General features: G+C 34.3%; 2 protein-coding genes across 2 annotated transcripts; both read left to right on the forward strand.

Annotated features, from left to right (window-relative positions):
- Window positions 1-2,870: 2,870 nt before the first annotated feature.
- LOC112527720 (cytoplasmic 60S subunit biogenesis factor REI1 homolog 2-like) lies at window positions 2,871-6,381 on the forward strand. Its single transcript, XM_025138497.1, has 5 exons — window positions 2,871-3,079; window positions 4,081-4,653; window positions 5,278-5,447; window positions 5,614-5,829; window positions 6,100-6,381. The coding sequence occupies exons 1-5, from the start codon at window positions 2,975-2,977 to the stop codon at window positions 6,257-6,259; spliced, it is 1,224 nt and encodes a 407-aa protein (XP_024994265.1). The 5' UTR covers window positions 2,871-2,974; the 3' UTR covers window positions 6,260-6,381.
- A 6,144-nt stretch (window positions 6,382-12,525) lies between these two features.
- Window positions 12,526-22,035, forward strand: LOC112527702 (L-arabinokinase-like). Its single transcript, XM_025138472.1, has 30 exons — window positions 12,526-12,587; window positions 12,667-12,783; window positions 13,452-13,559; window positions 13,638-13,706; window positions 13,842-13,925; window positions 14,011-14,087; window positions 14,446-14,512; window positions 14,669-14,726; window positions 14,831-14,898; window positions 15,146-15,208; window positions 16,106-16,159; window positions 16,247-16,346; window positions 16,463-16,572; window positions 16,644-16,763; window positions 16,999-17,055; window positions 17,159-17,331; window positions 17,422-17,590; window positions 17,987-18,070; window positions 18,525-18,650; window positions 18,810-18,940; window positions 19,015-19,096; window positions 19,180-19,267; window positions 19,368-19,411; window positions 19,929-20,024; window positions 20,203-20,279; window positions 20,378-20,578; window positions 20,673-20,838; window positions 20,926-20,997; window positions 21,095-21,298; window positions 21,670-22,035. Exons 2-30 carry the CDS (start codon window positions 12,676-12,678, stop codon window positions 21,790-21,792), a joined length of 2,979 nt encoding a protein of 992 aa, XP_024994240.1. The 5' UTR covers window positions 12,526-12,587; window positions 12,667-12,675; the 3' UTR covers window positions 21,793-22,035.
- The last annotated feature ends 126 nt before the right edge of the window (window positions 22,036-22,161 follow it).

Genomic DNA, 22,161 nt, shown 5'->3' on the forward strand with positions numbered 1-22,161 from the left:
ATTTAAGAGTTTTTAATAATTTTAAGAGTTTTTAAAAGTTTTATCCAAATGTTTTATAATATAGTATAGACATAGATAGTTATAAATCAATTTCTTTTTGAAGTAAATGTTATGAATTAATTTAAAACTAGATTAGTAATCGTTTGAATAAAATATTAATTTCAGAAAATATGTTATAACTTTAAATTGAATTTGAGTAATTAAATATTAATCAATCAAAAATAATTAAACAAAATAATATAATTAGCTTAAAGAAGGAGAGTAAAGTTCATTTTTTGTTCCTAACGTCTGTCAATTTTAACGGTTTTCGTCCCGCAATTTTATTTGAACAGATTTATCTCTCACGTTTAACACCTTGTAACGGTTTTTGTTCTACATCCAAACGACTGTTAACTTTTTTTGTTAAGTCCAATTTAATAAAGGGTATTTTAGTCATTTTACCATCATTGGGGACCCTCTTCCCTTTTGTAATCCACCAATTACACATGGACCAAATCCATCTTCTGTTACATGAATCCCTTGTCGATTATGCAGGGACCAAACCTCTTGGCTGGTTACACGAAATCTAAGTCAAAACCTAAGATCCAAAAACCAAAATCAAAATTGATATCTAAGACCAAAATCAACATCACGTCAAACCCCTAAATGGACCAGCAACTGATAAACACCAGTCGAACCCTAAATCAAAATTAAACTATAACACATATCCAAACCCTAACTAACCGATGTTAATGGTGAGGGGAAATCGGGGAGGGATGAGATATACCAGTTTATAGGAGATGGTGTATAATTTATTATCTCCATCAAAATATGATACCTTCGTCTAATTTTTATTATTATAAAAAAAACAAAAAAAAGTTCATAAAAACCCAACAAATTATCACATTTTTAAATGATTAAGTCCTTAAATTATATTTTTAAATGAAAAAACTATTAAACGTTCTTATTTTAAATGATCAAGTCCCTGAACTATTTTTTTGAATGAAACATCATTACACTTTCTTATTTTTAATGATCAAGTCCTTGAACATATTTTTTATAATAAATAAACCAAAGAACTTTTAAAATTTAGTTACTTGCACCTTTTTAACAAACACAGCTACCTGTAACCGATTATAAAGGTATTAAATTAAAAAAGAAACTTAAATCAGTTTTACCGTTTCCAAACTTAACGCCCTTCAACCTCCTTACAAACAATGGTATCACTCTCCCTCGTCACTCTGTGTCACCCCATCGTTGTATGTTCTTCACATCGGCTATTACACTGATGGTCATGCTATCGTTTCCCTTCCTTTTGATCTACTTATGGTGGGAATTGAGAAGGGTAATAAGGGATCTCCACTATTGGATCAAATCATATTGAAGAGAAACATTAGATCAACACTAAACCAGATAAATTCCTTTACAAAATGCAATTCATGGGTTAGTTTGAGATTAAAAGTGATTAAGGGTTCAAATTCCTTCTTACACTTCTCAGCTTAACTCATATTTCAAAAAAAAAAATATCACATGATCTTCATCGAAAAGAATTTGGTAATATTGAATAAGACAATCAATTATCATATAATACGATGCAAAAAATAGTGTCTAAATGCATTTAAAAACATCAATAATTACTTTTGATGATGTTAAGTGTTCAGTGAGTTCTGATTCTATTATTTATCAATAAAATCATATGAAATTGGTTATTTCTGACGTTTAAACAAACTTTATGCTAAACACGACACTCGTATGGGGTAGCGATGATCACTTGTGGGTCTGGACCGCACATGGAATGAACCTGAAAAAATAGACCCTAAATCTATTCACAGCTACGATCTTCTTCTTATGTACATTTAGGAGCCGTTTATCAAACGTTTACTCGGATAAACGCTTACCAAGTCACATTACATTATCGGATGAATATGGTAAGCACCAAGAATCTTACCTGATAAGAACGAGACAAGGACCAAGAGTCTTACCTGGTAAGTGAGAACGACGACTCTTCCCATGGTAAACGCTTACCGGGTAAGTTGTTGCATACGATGCCGTTTTGGTGGACTAAAATCTTACCCGATAAGTAACTGATAGTGTTGAATTTTACCAGTAAGCACTTATCTAGTAAGTGTTTGATAAACAACAACTAACAATAAAACTTATTTTTTTACTATATTTTTAGTATCTATATTATATTATAAAGCATTTGACAAAAAACTTTTAAAAACCATTATTTATTCATGAAGTACTGTGTATTAATGCATATTATTTAAAATTTAAAATTACAAGTAAATTTTGCCTAAGTACAATTTATCAAAGTTTCATTTTTGAATTCGTATAACTAACTGTAGATAAACATAATCAAATATTTTTTAAGATAATTATTGATTTGTAACAGAATCATTATCTTTATAAAAAATATATTGTTAAGCCAAAAAAAATTACTTTGCTATTAGACCTAAATTAAATTATAATAAAAATTGAATGAAGAAAATTGTAAAAAAAAAATGAGAACTTTTAAATAGTTAATTTGATATTAATATCGATATACTTTTTCAAATTTATTTTTATTTAAAAGTAAAAATATTATCTTTATCGGAACCACATAAACCGTATTATATCAATAAAAATAAAAAAATAAAACAAAACATTAAAATAAAAATGTATTTTATTATATTGTACGAATATCCTTTTAGTATGATTTAACCGGATCAAAATATAAATATCATTGCGTAACACCTTTTATTTATAAGAAAAATATTAAAAGCCCTGCTTTTTAACGGGTCGTATTTAGTGGGCTATCTGGCACGGGTGACGGGTCTACTAGCGCCACCGGGACATGACGCGAGCGATTAGGTCAGGTCGTCTTGCCTTCGCCGACTACCTCCCTCCCACCGACGTTCTCCGCCTTTAAACCCTTCCCTTCGTATACATCCAGTTTTTAGTTATAGCTCGTATCTCTCTCTCAATCTCTACCTCTCTTTCTCTCTCTAGAAATATGTCGGCGTTAGCATGCAACGCCTGCAACAAAGAACTCATTGATGAAAACGATCAGAAGACTCATTACAAGTCTGAATGGCACCGCTACAACCTCAAACGCAAGGTAAATTAATCTATAGACTTTGTTTATTCATTAGGTTTTAAGCTAAATTTCTGTATGTTAAGCGTTAACTACTAAATTTCTTCGATTTTACTCTTTTTCTGATTAACCTAATTGTTATCAAATCCAAAAGGTCTTCTTACTAATTTTGGTATAAAATCGGTTGGTTTGCGCTGTCACGATGAAATTATTTGCTTTTGAGCCAATTTTTTTGCACCATTGAACTTAAAAACAGATGTTCCGACATCTACATTCCTGGTTCCTCTCTCACTGAGATAAATTATCTCCATCAACTTTGTTGATTGGAAGTTTGGAACATGTTAATTGCGTTATAGAAGTAGAGGAATTTGCTGTCTCAAGTCTTTAGGAATTTGTTTCTTTGGATTATTTTAACTGTTAATAGTTAGTTGGTGACAATGTTGAAGACTTGTTTTGATGACAGTATGATAGAGGTAGATGCTACTGTTGTAATCTGTAGCAATTTCTGATGTTTTCTTGCTCTGGATCTGTAATATAAGGGAAAGATTGTAAATGATCAGAGTTTTATTCGGTTCTTGTGCTCAATTTTGTAGAGGATTTTTTTAGTTAGGAGGCTAAGGAGAAAATTCAGTTGATCATCTTTGCTTAGATGTATGGGGAAAATACAGAAGTTTGCCTCTTATGTCGCTTCTCCGTGAAGCCAGATGCTCTTTGTTCGGCCCTTGTAAAACATGATTGATTGAGAAAGAATAAGAGAAAGAAAGTACTCGATAGTTGAATTTAACTGTTAGAATACTCATAATCCCTTTATCTTGACTTCAAACTTTCTTGTCATCTTAATTTCATTGTACATGGATTTTCTTGTGTGAGATCAAACATGTTCTATTAGCAGAGTAGTAAATGTTTAATGCATATTTGATTTCTTTTAAAGCAGAATGGAAGGTGTATGTTGGTGTTCTCTTGATACATCTCGTCATTTTATTTGTCACATATTTGTAATTAATGAGTTGGGCTTCGAAATTCAGATGGCAGGGGTTCCAGGAGTGACAGAAGCACTCTTCTTAGCTAGACAGTCCGCACTTGCGGAAGAGAAAAGTAAGCTGACCGGACCTCCTATGCTGTATACTTGTGGTCTTTGTGGCAAAGGATATAGAAGTTCCAAGGCTCATGCTCAACATCTAAATTCCCGGGCTCATACCACTCGGGTATCCCTGGATGGGCACCAAAACGAGGATGCGGCAATAATAAGGCCACTTCCACCCCGTATTGTGAACAAGCATCTCCAACATAAAGAGGAGTTCAGTGAGGAAAGTGATGGAAGTGATGAATGGGAGGAGGTTGACGAAAACGATGACGTGATTGGTGAAATGACATCATCTTTGAACCATATGGAGATGAATGGAGTGCCTTCTGATGAGGATATGGATGAGGACAAGGATGAGGATGAGCTGGATTCAACTTGTTGCTTTATGTGTGACCAAAACCATAAAACTATTGAAAGGTGCATGATCCATATGCACAAGCATCATGGTTTCTTCATACCTGATGTTGAGTATCTGAAAGATCCAAAAGGTCTTCTTACCTATCTTGGACTTAAGGTAAGATACTTGCAATCCTTCTTTTTCTATTCCTTTTTCTTTCTGAAATGGTCAAACAAACATGCAAACCCATGTCTCTAAAGAGACTTCGAGTTTACATGTAAAGGATTGTAGAGATCCATATACTATTGAGGCAAAGGCCAATTGGTGGTTACTTTGCAATCTTTTGTTGGGGTACATCTTTTGGATGGCACTCCATGTATAGCAGAAGAGATCATCTGAATTTCCCTGTCAAAATCACTTCTGAGGGTGATTAATTTAATATATAAGATCATGATGGTAAAAAAATCGCATGTGGATTCTTGATTCAGTTTTTCATCATGTATCGATCGCATTTGGTAATTTGAAATTTAAGGTTTCTACTTGTGAACGAAGGGAACTTCATTTGATATTAGAAAGAATTTTCTTTTCTTAGGACTGAAGTATTATGACCAAAGGGCCTTTGGCCTAGCGGTATCTGAGCCTTTGCCTCCTAAGAGGTCAGGGATTCAAACCTCACCAATGGCCTTTGTTGCATTTGCCTTATATAAATTATATTATGTACTTCAAAAAAAGTATTATGTGTGTTCATGTTATCCCTAAGAGGTTACGACACTTGTCTTACTATTATGGTTCTTTGTACAGGTTAAACGTGATTACACTTGCTTATACTGCAATAGTAATTGCCAGCCTTTCAACAGTGTAGAAGCAGTTAGGAAGCATATGGTGGCAAAAAGTCATTGCAGAGTGCACTATGGTGATGATGATGAAGAGGAAGAAGCTGAATTGGAAGAATTCTATGATTATAGCAGCAGGTATTTATCAATGAATCTGACTTCTCTTTTCTTGCAATCCAATTCATGTAGCATAGCTCTGTTTCCTATTGTTCCTTCTTGATGCACCTTTTATAGCATGTAGACTACTGTAAAAGTGTAAAACCACGTATGACTAGCTGATATGATAATTTTCCTATGATTCTAGTTACTTAGATGGAGATGGGAAGCAGCTCGTGACTGCTGATGGCACAGGTGACAGCATAGAGCTCGGAAGCGGTGGGTCTGAACTCATAATAAGTAGAGCAATTGATGATAGAATATCAACCAAATCAATTGGCTCTAGGGAATATTTGCGCTATTATCGTCAAAAACCACGTCCATCTCCAAATGGAATTGCCATTACTGCTGTGTTGGCTGCAAGGTAAGCCTAAATATCCCACAACTTTTATTGCAACTTATAATGAGCTACTCTCCAAATTCACGACTGAGACAGATTTAAAGCAAACATGAATTGTAGCCATCATTTAATTTCCTGGGTGAATTTAAGCCGCTCTACCCTCTGGGTCTGGGATGGAGGATAAGTCTGTACATCTCATCCCTCTTAGATCCTACTTTCGAGTGGAATGTAGTGCGTTGGTTTGTTTGGTTTGATTTAGTTTATGCATGATGTTGAACATGTGTACATATCCAGGTATAGAAGCATGGGTTTGTCAACGGTGCAATCGAGAGAGAACATGGTGAGGATGAAGGTGATGAAGCAGATGAATAGGTCAGGGGTGGAGGCGATGCGATCCAAAATGGGCATGAAAAGTAATGTAATCCGCAACCTTCCGAAGAACGTTACATATTGAATACGTTAATATCTAGACGTTTATTTCCATGACATGTTATTGGTCTTGTTTTTGATAATTTGTGGATCATATTGTCATCCAATTCCAGCCGGGTCGATTACAACGTGCTTTGTTTGGTTTTATTTTTGTGGATGATATTCTCTGGACTTAATACTTGCTTGATCGATGCATATCCTTTTCTGTACTTCTTTTCTATGGAAATTGACTAAAAATAGTCGATCCTTATCAACCAAATTCATTTTTGAATTGAACCTATAATATAGATATTGAACTTTTGTATTTGAAACATTAGACCCAGTCGGTTTTTGTGTAAAGGCTGATTTACGGGTGGGAATGTGATTATATTCCCCGGTGGGGACGGGGATGGATACGGAGATAAAGATAAATAATCGGGGAATGGGGACGAGGATTGAGGTCCCCATCTCATTTCCGACCCATTCCCGTGCTTACTTGTTTTCTCTTTGTTTTAAAGTCTGAGCACGTTCCAAGTGCAGAATAATCAAAATTCTACCGTAATAACCCGACCACGATACCCATGCATGGTATCCCATGTTGTAGTCAATGACCATGACACTTTTAATTATATTACGATCAATAATTTGTAACAATAGTTATTTTAAAACCACAATCTTGTATCTTCTTATATATTATTATCTAGGTTAAATGTAAGCTTCCAAATGATGTGATCATACTATGATGTTTTTTTGGCATGCCTTAAGATATAACACACACACACACACACATATATATATATATATATATGTGTATGTGTGTATTATATAACAAATTAATATTTATTAAAATCCTAGGTCTTGTACATAATGATCATTTGTTTCTCAAGTTATATATTATAGTAACTCCACCCCTTACGTAATAACATGTTGTGGCGTGCCATAACGTGTTGTAACGTGTCATAATGGGTTAAAATGCAAGTCAAGCCTTAGAGTGGAGTAATAGAGGTTAGTATGACGGCGAACCGAAGCCTTGATGCAATAACACACCATAACAAGTTATCTAGAACCATGATCAAGTGCAAGAAACAATATTGTACTTTCTTAAATTTCATTTATTATAAATTATATTTTTATTTATTTATTTTATTATAATATTCTATTTCAAAATATTTTTTAAGCATTATACCATGAAAATTTTATTATAACGTAGATAACCTACTGACTTGAATTTTGATGACACGACACAAGTTGTCGAATTTCTATGTTATAACCATTGTCCACATAAATTTATGTGTAATATATTCTCGAGATAACATTTCATATGATAATTTTGTATAAAAATTCTCTTATCATAACGTCGTCATTGTTATCTAATATTTTAGGTTAAAAAAAGACTAATTTTAGATTTAAAAAAAATCATGTCACTAACCACGTCAGCAAATAATATTGGGTTGGATTCACATCACTCATCACATCAACATGATAAATGGTTAATGCTTTAACAGGTTACTCGGGTACTTAAATGTTCAAAACTCTACATTTTAGGTACTGAAATGAAAGTTCTGAAAGTTCATTACCCAAAATAAAAATCAAGTTAAAATATATTACTTTTTTCATACAATTTGTCCTTTTAATAATATTTGATTAATTTCATATGTATGAAACTTTTTTTATTAACTTTTAATTTGTTCAAATTGATATAAGTTTTATTTTGGGTATTAATTTAAATTTACAATTGCTTTTTAAAACCAATAAATTTACTAATTTATTTATTAACAACTAGAAGGGTATTCGTGTAATACAGCGAGATACACCTTAATTTAATGTTTCGTTTTATTTTTGTCTCATGTCGATGTTATAATACGGTTTTATGTAATTTTGAGGAAAAAAATATTGTTTTTATTTTTAAATAAAATATAAATTTGAAGATATCTTTAAAAAAATTTAAAAAATATATATCCATATTAATATCAAATTAACTATTTAAAAGTTCTTATTTTATTACGTAATTTCTTTAATTCATTTTTTTGATTATAATTTAATTTAGGTTTAATAACAAAGTGATTTATTTAAATTTAATAATATAATTTTTTATAAAGATAATAATTAAAATATTCTGTTATAACACATTGATTATCTTAATTATATTTTAGATTTTTTATTATTAAAATGGAATGCTTATCCAATATTTGATTATGTTTATCTGCAGTTAGTTACATAAATTCAAACATTGAGTTTTAATAAGTTATATTTATTTATTATTTACTTGTAATCTTGAATTTTAAATAATATATATTAATAAACAATATTTTTTGTATAAAAAATATTTTTTTAGAGTTTTTATCAAATGTTTTATAATATAGTATAAATTATTATATTTTTTTATTTCAAATATTTAATTATAAATTGAAACAAACTTTAAATCGTGACAAAAACCACCATGGCTTCTCCACTTGAATCGGAGACGACAACGACGTCTTCCGTTGGTTCACGCAATTCAATATTATCACGGCGTGCTCAAGATTTGTTAATTGGACCCTAAACTATTCATAAATATTATCTTGTACCCCTCTAGTTGTTTTTCGAACGCTTTTAACCCTCACTTTTCAAAACGAAAAGGTACCTAAGTCGCATAAATCATCCAACCCGATCGACTTTATATACACCTACAAAACATGAACGTAGAAGTTCGGCATCACATCTAGCTAAGTGCATCTCCATACTCCAATGGGTAACATCAAATCCATAAAATCAGTATGAAATTTTACACAAACAGTAAATCTACTTCAATTGTTAATACCAGATCTTACAGCAAAATGATAAAATACGAAGTTTATTCATCTGGGTTCTTATATCTGAATCAATGAGATGATATACAAATAAAAGTATTAGAAACCAATTCATGCATAAAAGTGGCATAAATTAAAAAAGATGTAAGCAAATAGTCTTTCTACGTCTTAATGTTAATAAGTGGTGTTTAGGATTGCTTATTTAAAACAATTTATACTTTTCTACAAAAGCACTTATCAACTTATTATAAGTCAGAAATGTTTAGCTTCTTTAAAAACTTCTTATTACCGGTTTAACACCGGTATAAGTTGTTTATTCAAACACTCAAAAGTGTTTATTATCGGTGCTACACCGGAATAAGTCAATAGAAATGTTCTACATGACCTTTGTGATGTTTTGTCCTCATGAAATAAACCAATACGTATTTGTTTTTGCTTACTGAACACGCTTTTAGTTTGATTTCTTATCGAAATTTCCCTCTCAGCTCGATGCTAGTGTAAATTTACAGGTCTCGTCTTTCTCGGTAGGTTGCCAAACTTGGGTGTAAAACTTAATTACATATTCCTTTTTATTAAAAGCAAAAAATATCATAAAAAGAAAATTCTTACAAAATTAAAAAATAACACTTACGACAAATAAGAAAAAAGGTAGTGAAGTGAGCTGAGGAGTGGCTGAATGAAATTAAGCTCGACCGGTAGGAGAGAAAGCATGACCAAACGTAAGGGTCTTTTTAAGAAGGACCCGTGAAGATGGTATAAATAAAAATCGGTACAACATCGTAAATTGAAAGATGCATACATCAATCGAACATCGATAATTGAAAAAAGCAATAATGGAAACGACAATTATTAATAGCAAATGCTTATCGAGAAATCCAAAAGAGTAATGAAGACGCTACGAAGTGATGAGCAAAAACAACGGTTGGGCGATCAAAAGTCGATATATGAAAACAAATGGGAGCAAACAATTTACATGTGCTCAAGTCAAAGAGATAAGTTCGTAAATTGTTGTTCTGTTGGAATTGACACGTACAGAAACTGGAGATTGGAAATTTAATTTTTTTTGGGAACTGTTCATCAGGATGCATTAGTGAAACAAATGATTGGTCATGTAAGATATTTACTACATTTTTTTTAAATACATAGGGGCTGTTTACTAAACGCTTACCCGGTAAGTACTTACCGGGTAATTTTCCTCTCCGGATGAATATGATAAGGGCCAAAAATCTTACCCGGTAAGAGTGATGATAAGGATGGAGAGTCTTACCCGGTAAGTGAGGGTGACGACTCTTATTCGGGTGAGTGCTTACCATGTAAATTGTTGCATATGATACGTTTTGATGTACTACAATCATATCCAGTAAAATAAATTATAGTGTTAGACTCATAACGTTAAACATTTACCGGGTAAACATTTAGGTAAGCAGCCCCATAGTCTACTTTAACACAAAATACGTACAATGATGTTATCGTATATGGTGCATAGACACATATAGATATGCACATAATGTCTACTATTTAAATCAGAACAAAACCTACTCTAAGGACAATACCTAGAAGGGCCGGTGTTTCGACTTTCGAGGGCCAAACATGGGCTCAAATAAAAGATCGTTTACCTAAACACTTAACCTGTAAATTCAACACCATTACTTACTTACCAGGTAAGATTTTAGTCTACCAAAACGGTATCGTATGCAACAATTTACCCGATAAGCCTTAACTGTGGTAAAAGTCGTCGCTCTCACTTTACATGGTAAGACTTTCGGTACTTGCTTTCGCTCTTACCAGGTAAGATTCTTGGTCTTTGTCATATTCATTCATTAAGCTAAGGTGACTTGATAAATGTTTATTTGAGTAAGTGTTTAATAAACGGTTTCTAAGTACCTAAAATACTAATCTTCAAGCCTAAGTCCGTTAATACGAGTTGGGAAGTCATGTTAGGTCAATGCCTCGTACAAACAACTAGTTTCTAGAATATTTTCATATTTTTCTGTTAAAGAAAAAGATAAAATTTACGTTAATTCCAACTTTCAGTCTAAATATCGAATCAATTTGTTATCGATAAATTACGTATAAAAATGTCGTCAAATCAATCATATACCAAAAATTTTTTAGACCTTTATCATTATGAGGCATTTAATTCTGTAACGATTTTTCAATACATTTTGTCAACTTAGAGGTCCCACGTTATTTGGATCCATCAACTGATTTTTAACAAAACACCATTTTTGATTTAACATATCAAGTATTATTTTAATTTTAATTTTTTTTTGGATTTGAACAGATACCTATGACAATATTTAGGATAAACAATAGATATCTGAGTTGGGTTCACGTGACACCAGTCTGTTTTCGTGGGACAATTTTTTACACTTGAAACTTCACAGTAAAACACTGTGAAGATAAAAAAAGTCGTACATTTACAGCAAAAAAACTATGAAGGTTACCTTCACAGCGTTTTGCTGTGAAGTTTCAAGTGTAAACAAGTGGTCTCACGAAAACAGACTGGTCTAACGTGATCCCAAATCTGCTCTATATAGACATGTGCCATTTTCAATCGATAAATTTTACATACAAATAAACTTATTTAACTAATATTACATGATCTGAGTTGATACAAGGATCTTTTTTGAGAACTCTATAATTCTTAACATCTTTGAGAATTAGTGTACCATGTGTTATTTTATATATATATTTTTTCATTTATAACTATAATTTAATGTAGTGGTTAACATATATTTATTTCATAGTAGTTTTGTTTCACATGTATTCGGTTTATAATGTGAAAACTTTTTGACATGTTTGTGAAACAAAAAATACACGTACAAAAGTTTCACCTCGTGAACCGAATACATATGAAACAAATATATGTTCATCGATACAATAAAAACTATACGTAGATGGAAAAAGTCATGTAAAACAAAACTTAAAGGTATAAGTTTTAATGAATCTCACAAATCTTACGGATCTCACAAAAACAAACTGGTCTCACGTGAAACAGTGTAAGGCTTATAGTTTTTATTTATTACTTTGTTATGTCGATAATAAGAAAACTAAATCGTACTAAAAAAAGACGTACTTTAACGTGGTTTCCGATTTTAAAAACACATATTGTTAAAAACTTCAATGTAATATATATAATAAGGTATTTTAATCAATAAAATTTAATATTTTTTTTTCTATTTATAGAATTATATTATAATACATTTCTTAAATTGCATTAAAACCATAATATATTTCTATTAATTGTATCAAATAAATATCTTTACAAAAAATGAAGGCAAAACTCAAGAATATGTATTAAAAACTGAAAATTATTTAAAAACATGGGTTTATGCAAATTTTCATTTTTGAAGGACTTAAAATGACAACGAGTAAATAGTTGATGGACTAAAACCTCGTCTTTTCGCATCAGTTAAACAGCAGAGGATAAGGAGGACACATCCCATGTTAATATTATTTATTATCATTATTATTAAACGATCTTTCTCTATCTTCATCCCAAATTTGGCGTCATTTTCTCCTACCAAATCGGATGATCATCCCTCTATTCTATCTAATCTAACACTATTAAAATCCCCTCATGTGGGTTTGCTCTGTGATCATACACGAACTCACATTGGTCGAAAATCAAGATTTCTGTGTTTCACTCATTTTTTTACAGTGACCCAAAATGAGGATTGAAGACGGTGTGGAAGAAGTATCAGCTTCCAGAAATCATCTTGTATTCGCTTATTATGTTACTGGTCATGGCTTCGGTCATGCCACACGTGTTGTTGAGGTACTTCCCCTTGTCAATTTGGAGTTTTCATTTTTGTTTTTTTATGATCTTTCAGTCTTCAAGTGTAAACCCTTTTCGTATAAATGAATTTTGAATATGATAGGAAAGATGGGTTTTTGTTTCTATGTTATGAACATGCTCATTATCAATAGGAGTGATCGATAATTGGGATTGCAATTTAAATTCGTTTGGTTCAAAGTTTTGATTGATGTTTAGATGATTCAAATCCCAACCCTTTGCAATTTTGTAAGGTTACAATGAATGCAAACCCTTGTTGCTGATGAGAATCACGAAGAAGAACAAATGATTGAATTGTCTTCAATTTGAATTCTTCAAATCTCCAAGAAATTGGAGATGGGGTGTTTTTAGGGTTTTGGGGAGTTTATTGAACTTTAATCTTATAACCTATGAGACCATCCATGGTGGAATGGTATTGGAGATCTTTACTTGGTCCATGTTTGAAGAGAAATTAAAAATAAAGTTCAATAAAGGCTCCAAAATGGCGAAAGGTCCAGATACCGCTAGGCCAAACTGTATGCATTTTATAAGCGCATATATAAAGATAATATAGGTTTGATCAGATTTTAGAACTTAGTTTATACTAAGTGACAGTAGTTTATTATTTATTTTTATGTTCTTTTTTAAATTTCCTTTTGAGCTTTGTGTAGGTTGTTCGCCATCTAATTCTTGCTGGCCATGATGTCCATGTGGTGACTGGTGCACCGGACTTTGTGTTCACTACTGAAATACAATCTCCACGACTTTTCCTTCGGAAGGTGGGTTTGGTGGGAAATTACATGCTTTAGAAATCTTAATCTTCTGAATCTTTTAGATTAAATTACGTTGTATTACAGCTGGTTTTGGACTGTGGAGCTGTTCAAGCTGATGCTTTAACGGTGGATCGACTTGCCTCCTTGGAAAAGGTGTGTCAAGTGACTAAATATATCTTGGCCGTTTCAGATGATATAAAAGAATAACATGTTTATCTTGTCTTCATTTGTTTATATCTTTTTTAGTGGTATTGATGTCATTTTCTTTATGGGTATTGGTTAATCTAGTATTCTGAGACAGCTGTTGCACCTCGTGCTTCTATTTTGGCTACAGAAGTTGAGTGGCTAAACTCCATCAAGGCAGACTTAGTGGTAATAACCTGCTTACATATTTGTTTCCTTGTTCAGGCTTCTAAGTTGCTTTTGAGCTTTATACGAAGATTGTTTTATGAAACAGGTATCGGATGTTGTTGCAGTTGCTTGCCGTGCAGCAGCTGATGCGGGTATACGATCAGTTTGTGTAACGAATTTCAGGTAAATGTGATCAACCGACTCTTGTTAGTGCATATAGTTCAAAAAGATTTCTCATTTGCTGATTTAGCAGCACCCCTTAAAGCAGAAAGTATCAGTTGGTTTCTTATATGTCAAAATGACTTTGCTAATGGACCAATAAAGTGATTCCAAGGATGAAGGATTTGGTGATTTCTCGGTTGTTTCTGTTAAAAATTTCTTACGACAAGGTCCTCATTTGTAGTCTTTCCGGGGAAGTGTTAGAAATGACATGTTTTGGAGCTTTTCTAGTTTCTACAGTTTTTTTTGTGTGCAAAAAGCTTCTGGTAACCAATCGCTCATATTATCTGCCATTTTATTAACTTTAATTTCATTATTGCAGTTGGGACTTCATTTATGCGGAATATGTTATGGCTGCTGGATATCATCATAGGTCAATAGTTTGGCAGGTACCATCTTTTTTGCTGTAGAAGTAGTAATCTCTACTTTACCTCAAGAACAAAGAAGAAATGCTGTTTCTTGTGCTATTACTTCTTKTGTTCTTAACCTATTTTGGGTTGTTTTTAGCATATAATTGAATTTAACTTCATTGACAATTGATACAGATAGCCGAAGACTACTCACATTGTGAATTCCTGATTCGTCTACCTGGATACTGCCCAAGTATGTTGGTGTTCTATATTTCTTGAATCGTGTGCTATATAACGCTCGTTATATACAGTTACTGATGTAAGTAACATATTTTCATTCAAAAATATCCTGTGCAGTGCCTGCTTTTAGGGACGTGATTGATGTACCTTTGGTTGTGAGGAGACTGCACAAATCACGCAAGGAGGTTTGTGACAGAATATTTGGTTTTGCTTCTATTGTTTTCCCGTTGCTAGACTTGGTTGAATATATTATGAAGTGTGTATATATACGGCAAATATTCACGCACACCCCTAACCTTTGGTGAGTTTTGAACCCTTGACCTCGTGGGAGGCTGGGATCTACTGGTAACCCGGGAACCACTGGGCCGATCACCCTTTGGTCTGATCCAATATTTTGATATTGAACGTATACTTTCTTTATCTTGCTTGCAGGTGAGGAGCGAAATGGGGATTAGTGAGGATGTGAAGCTCGTTATACTCAATTTTGGTGGACAAGTAAGTTAATGGTTCATCTTTATGTCCAAAGGTATGCTGCATATTTAGTGATTGTTCTACCATCTTATCTAAGAGGAAACCTGATAGCATGTCGTTTAACCAAAGGACGGTGCCCCTCCATACATCCCAACAAAGTTACGAAAGCTTATTTATTCCCTAAACCCCTAGTTAATGGTGCTTAGCTAGCTAAAAACCAAACCATACCAAACCAAACAAACCCAGTATAACCCCCGTGGAGGTGGGGTCTTGGGAGGGTAAGACGTATACACACCTGACCTCTACCTCAGAGAGTAAAGCGGCTACTGAGGGTCTGTTTGTTAGCAACTTAATAGGATTCACAACTTATTTGTTCAGCTATATATGACTGTTTGGTAGTGGCTTAATGATATAAAAAGTGGCTTATTCAGTAAGATTCTAGGAGGGAGCTTTATGCAGACAACCAAGTTTCTTCCAAACGTGTCCTTCCCAATTAAAAAACACACACCTTCCATCTATGAAAAAACCCTCCCAAATGAAAACCTTCCCAATCTATACAGACAGACAACTTTATTCATACAGGACTTAGTGGAAAACCAACCCAACAGGTCCTTAGCTAGCTATCAGTAGTATTTTATAAGTACACCCATATAACTCTATGCAGCAGTAAATTCTCGGAGCAACATTAATTTTCACAAAAAGCTGCTTTAATTGATTTTACTGCATGTTTTGCTCTTAATTGCCTCGATTTAAAGAATTACTATCTGAAATATACATCTTTCTATTTTTCATCGCTTCTTGAATTACTGCAATTGATTCAATGGTTATTATTGTTTCGATGCACATTCTCAAAGATGTGCATAGTTTTACAAATTGTTGTATTTATCTTCTAAAGTATGCAATACCCATGAAAATTTGCAGCCAGCAGGTTGGAAGCTAAAAGAAGAGTACTTGCCTCCCGGTTGGCTCTGCTTGGTATATTCATTTATGAATATTCCCTACAATTCTATCTGTTAGAAACTTATTTTATCAGAAACAAGATATAATTTTCTTGCTTTTCAGGTTTGTGGGGCATCTGAGCGCGAGCTTCCTCCCAATTTCATAAAGCTTCCAAAAGACGCCTATACCCCTGATGTCATGGCAGCATCAGATTGTATGCTTGGTTAGTGACGGAATACTTATTCCTTCCCTCTTTGGTACTGGTGGTTAGTTCAACAGATTGTTGTATAACAATAAGCAAATCAAGCTTTCTGGCTCATTAAGCTAACGTTATTTCAGGGAAGATTGGATACGGAACTGTTAGTGAAGCTTTGGCGTACAAATTACCTTTTGTCTTTGTGCGCAGAGATTATTTCAACGAAGAACCATTTTTGAGAAATATGCTTGAGGTACCACCGGTTCCTATGATTATAATGCGTGACATTTTCACGTTAAGTAAACTAAACAAACTCTTTATCAGTATTATCAAGGTGGTGTTGAGATGATAAGGCGGGATTTACTCACGGGCCATTGGAGACCGTACCTTGAACGAGCGACTAGTTTGACACCGAGTTTTGACGGTGCGGTGAATGGTGGTCAGGTATCTTTTCGCTTGCTTTATGATCGTCTTATACTCCCTCCGTCCTAAAAAAAATGCCCACAATGAAAAAAGGCACACAATTTTAGAAACGTGTAATTATTACACTTTTTAATTAAGTAATGACAATTTTACCCTTGATACTAGGAGGAGTAATGAATATATCCATCTCATAATTAAGGGTAGAGTTTATACTCCTGGATAGACTGTATGCTTTAATGCTTTGATATATTTTCAGGTGGCAGCTCGTATTTTGCAGGACACAGCTAACGGAAAGAATTACGCATCAGATAAAGTACATAATTATACAATTTCATTTTGTTATCTGAAATTCTATTATTTCATGAAATTCTTCTGATCAGCATAGTTTTAATCTCGCTTTAACGTCACAATTTTAGCTTAGTGGAGCAAGGAGATTACGGGATGCCATAGTTCTAGGATATCAATTACAAAGAGTTCCCGGAAGAGATATCAGTATCCCGGAATGGTACGCGAGTGCCGAGAATGAACTTGGTCTTCGGACGGGATCACTTTCAGTCGATAGTAATAATTCTAGCTTACCCCAGAATTCGTGAGTTTTTGTTTTACTTGTGCCCTTCTTGATTGAAGTCTATATTTACTATAATACCCATGACGTAATAGATTTCTTCCATTTTTCCAGAGACGCCGGGGACTTTGATATTCTTCATGGCGATGTTATGGGTCTTCCCGACACAATGAGTTTTTTGAGGAGTTTGGCAGAATTAGATGCTGTATATGATTACGAAAAGAATACTGAAAAACATCATGTTCGAGAGCGAAAGGCTGCTGCCGGCCTTTTCAATTGGGAGGTCTTGCTCTTTTAAAATTAAGCCACTTTCCTGTTTATCTTTTGTTTTGGATTCGGGTGCGTTAGGTACGCAAAATAGGGCGGGACAGACAGTACAAAAACTTGTGGTCCCATGTTTGGGATTGACATGTCCTGGGACAAGACAGGATCCAAGTGGGACAAATGTGCTTTTTTTGTCCCACCAAAATAGGTGGAACAGAAATCAGGAGATTAGGCAAGATTTGTAAATTACTGAACTACCCATGTCAAATTAATACCCTAAAACCTTCCGGAATTCTTTCACCCACCTACCTCATTCTCGCCTGTCCAGTCCAGTCCGACACTTTTGGCACAAAGTGTTCTTTAAGTAACTATGATAGTTTCCTTAGCTTGTAGTTACAGTTATTTACTGAAACAGGAAGATATATACGTGGCAAGAGCGCCTGGAAGATTGGATGTTATCGGAGGAATTGCTGACTACTCTGGAAGTCTCGTTCTGCAGGTATCTGTTCTTTTCCTTCTAGCTGCTATTATTGGTCTTTTTCTTTTCGGAATATGTACGTTTTGGAAAGTATGTTCTTGATGACCGTGACTGCACCATTTCAAGTTCTAAACCAAATCAAACGAGCCCAATATATCCCACCGGGAAGTGGGGTCTGGGAGGGGGGAGGGGGTAGGGGGTAAGATGCACGCAAACCTAACCTCTACTCTAAAAAGTAGAGCGGGTGTTTCTGTGACAACCCCTGTGAAAAGCGTGAAAGGGAGAAACACAGAACGAGATGAAGACAAATATGCTAAACTTTGAGAAACTAGATACGATTAAGCAACAACAATAACAATATATATATATATATATATATATATATCGACCTCTATTTTCTTTATGTTATTTGCAGTGTCTCATTCATTGTATATTCATTTTGTATTTTTCTTGGCGGAAATTAAATACCTCATAGATGCCTATTAGAGAAGCTTGTCATGTCGCTGTGCAAAAAATCCAGCCGGGTAAACAACGGCTCTGGAAGCATGCCCAGGCTAGACAGCATGCCAAAGGACAGGGACCGACACCCGTGCTCCAAATTGTAAGTTGATGTAATCTTTATCATTTGTGCATTTTTCTTATAAACAAACACAGTTGCCAGATGTCCATTATTTAGAACATGGACGTTTGACAACCGTAGAACTTGTTATTTATGAACAAATAAAATATCTTCATCGTCTCCTTTTATGGACCATATCAGGTGTCATATGGGTCAGAACTAAGCAACCGTGGTCCGACTTTTGACATGGATTTATCGGATTTCATGGATGGTGATCAGCCAATTTCCTATGAGAAGGCCAAAGGTTACTTTGCCCGTGATCCGTCACAACGGTATTTTTTTTCATTTCCGTGTGTCTAATTTCGATTTTAAGTTATATGATATACTAATACGATTTATTTTTCAGATGGGCTGCGTACGTTGCTGGCACCATTCTTGTTTTAATGAAAGAATTAGATATCCGATTCGAAAGCAGCATTAGCATGCTGGTATTTGTTTATCCGATTTCTAGTCAATTCTAGAGAATATTATACGGCTGGTTTTTTAAGTTTTGTTAAATGAAAAAAAACAGGTTTCTTCGGCTGTTCCAGAAGGGAAAGGCGTCTCCTCTTCTGCCTCCGTGGAGGTAGCTAGCATGTCAGCCATAGCTGCTTCTCATGGTGATTACGATACTTATCTTCTACATACAACGCACAATTGTTTTCTCTTTTCCGTATAAAAAGATATTGGCATTTTAAAGCGTAAATCTTTGTTTCACAGGCTTGAATATCAGTTCAAGGCAGCTTGCTTTGCTCTGCCAAAAGGTATAAATAATCGAATATGTTTCTTAATAAGCTTAATCTTTTAGGGTGCATTTGGTACACTGGACATGACATAAATCACTAGGATCCCTGTTCCACGTTTGGTAGCACTTTTATGTGGAACATACAGGAACATGATAGTGGAACAGGCCCGTTCCACCCCACCCCATGGAACAAGGTGGACCAGACATATATTTTACCAATATAACCTCAAAATAAAACATAATTCTCTTCTAAAACATCAAATACGCCTCTCTCTTTACATTTTATTCATTCTTTAAATTTTGTTCATTGTATTTTATGCTCTTTAAACTTTCACTTTACCGTGCTCAATTATTTCACGGTTTCTATATTTTGATTAATTTATGTAATTTATTAAAGGTTAAAAAATAAAAAATATTATAGAAAAAGTATAATATAAAAATTAAAAAAATACATAAACTTTTTAATTTTGGTGTTATTTTAATTATCTTTATTTTCCAATCCCTCATTACACTTGGTATTATTTATTATGCTACAGGTAGAAAACTCTGTTGTTGGAGCTCCATGTGGTGTGATGGACCAGATGGCTTCTGCTTGTGGTGAAGCTAACAAACTTCTTGCAATGGTTTGCCAGGTATACTTTCCAATTCTACCCTTAATTATGAGATGAAGAAGTTCATTACCTTCTCTATTACAAAGGGTAAAATTGTCATTTAGCTAATTAAAAAGTGTAACTGTGCGCCTTTTTTTATTGTGGACATTTATTTGGGGACGGTGGAAGTAGTCTAACTTGGTGCGGAAAATTTCTGCAGCCTGCTGAGGTATTAGGGCTGGTGGACATTCCGAGTCATATACGGTTTTGGGGAATTGACTCGGGTTTACGGCACAGGTATTTGGTCTTTGATACCGATACTCCTAAAACCAAGTGATTTGAGCTTACTTTGTTCTTCACATGTTTCGAGTTATAAATTTTCTCTTGATCAACAGTATTGGCGGTGCTGATTATGGATCGGTGAGAATAGGAGCCTTCATGGGTCGGAAAATAATAAAGTCGACAGCATCTGTAATGTGTTCGAAATCATGTCCAAATGGTAACGGGAGTAATCCCGATGAATTGGAAGAGCATGCGATCGAATTGCTCGAGGATGAAGCTTCTTTAGATTATTTATGCAATCTAACACCTCACAGGTATTTACACTAATTATTGAAACCTTATAGATAACGTGTTACCCGAAAGCAATCAAAGATCTAATATATTACACGTTCCCTTCGTCTTTTTTAGATTTGAAGCCATCTATTCTAAGGACCTACCGAGTACTATGAATGGTGAAGCGTTTTTGACCAAATACAATAATCACAACGATCCAGTTACAACGATTGATAAAAAACGTTCGTATGGAGTCAAAGCAGCCACCAGGCATCCCATATACGAGAATTTCCGTGTCAAGGTCGGTATATGAAGTTTTTTGTGTTTTTCAGTTCGAATATTTCATTTTGCTAAGTTTTTTTGTTCAAACGGGAACTTGAATTTGTAGGCCTTTAAAGCACTACTAACATCGGCTTCATCAGAGGAGCAACTCACTGCTCTTGGAGAACTTATGTATCAGGTATTACCGACCCTTTTCGTGGTCGGAAAGTATTTCCCGTTATGAAAACAACGTGTTGGAATGTTGCTGATGGGTAACGTGGTTTATTGTCACGCAGTGTCACTACAGCTATAGCGCTTGTGGGTTAGGATCAGATGGGACGGATCGACTTGTTCAATTGGTTCAAGAAATGCAGCATGGCAAACCATCTGCCTCTGGTGATGGAACCTTGTACGGTGCAAAGATCACCGGTGGCGGATCCGGTGGCACCGTTTGTGTGATTGGCCGGAATTGTCTCAGAAGCAGTGAACAAATCCTTCAGGTAATTTACTCATCAGTGGATCAGAATTGTTGGAATATGTGAAACCCATTTAAATCTACAGGAGGTTCATATATAGAGTGAGGTTACAAGGGGAAAACCCAAAAAATGAAAAACTGAGGAATACCCTAATAATCATTTACCTATGGAGTATTCACATGTGCATGCAAGTAATTGAAGATGTTTTCTGGTTTCTATGCATGCCCACATGTTATGCACATATGTATACGGACATATTACTTGTATACACATGTGTATACCATATAGATGAATGGTAATTAGGGTGCTTTTTAAACCCGACCCCTTGTACACACACACACGCAGGTTTGATGGTCCGTATGATAACAGTATATCTTTTTGTGTGAATTTTGTAGATTCAACGGAGATACAGGAATGCAACAGGGTACATGCCGTTTTTGTTTGAGGGTTCGTCACCAGGTGCAGGAAAGTTTGGTCATCTGAGAATTCGTCGTCGTGCTGCCCAAAAGCAAGATTAGTTCGTTGGGTTATCACACGAAAAATAAGGATCTTTATCAGTCCATCATAATCTCATTAGAAACAAAATATGATATTTCTCCACGCTATTAATGACTTGGACGTGATAATTAACGTTTCTACGCGTATCTTGGTCATCGTTATTATACACGAGATACCTATTATATATTTACATATACCCTACAACTGAGTAAATTGCAAATTTCGTTTTTATGGTTTATTCTTTTCATTGGTTTGGCTTTGTTTATTGTAAATCTATGATTGTGGTTTGCATTTGTTCTGGTTTTCGTCCCTATTTGTAACATAAGTTTGTCTCAAGCCATCAAAGGGCTTTTGGCCTAGCGGTATGTGAATCTTTGGCTTTCTAGAAG

The sequence above is a fragment of the Cynara cardunculus genome, assembly GCF_001531365.2.
Source record: "Cynara cardunculus var. scolymus isolate 2C chromosome LG 15, CcrdV1, whole genome shotgun sequence".
NCBI classification, from domain to species: Eukaryota; Viridiplantae; Streptophyta; class Magnoliopsida; order Asterales; family Asteraceae; genus Cynara; species Cynara cardunculus.

Bases quoted from the DNA above. Each gene is read 5' to 3' on its own strand.
- LOC112527720 (XM_025138497.1), top strand. From the start codon at position 2,975: ATGTCGGCGTTAGCATGCAACGCCTGCAACAAAGAACTCATTGATGAA. The intron at 3,080-4,080 runs GTAAATTAATCT...TTCGAAATTCAG, and splicing joins GCTACAACCTCAAACGCAAG to ATGGCAGGGGTTCCAGGAGT. The intron at 4,654-5,277 runs GTAAGATACTTG...TTCTTTGTACAG, and splicing joins TTACCTATCTTGGACTTAAG to GTTAAACGTGATTACACTTG.
- LOC112527702 (XM_025138472.1), top strand. From the start codon at position 12,676: ATGAGGATTGAAGACGGTGTGGAAGAAGTATCAGCTTCCAGAAATCAT. The intron at 12,784-13,451 runs GTACTTCCCCTT...AGCTTTGTGTAG, and splicing joins ATGCCACACGTGTTGTTGAG to GTTGTTCGCCATCTAATTCT. The intron at 13,560-13,637 runs GTGGGTTTGGTG...GTTGTATTACAG, and splicing joins CACGACTTTTCCTTCGGAAG to CTGGTTTTGGACTGTGGAGC.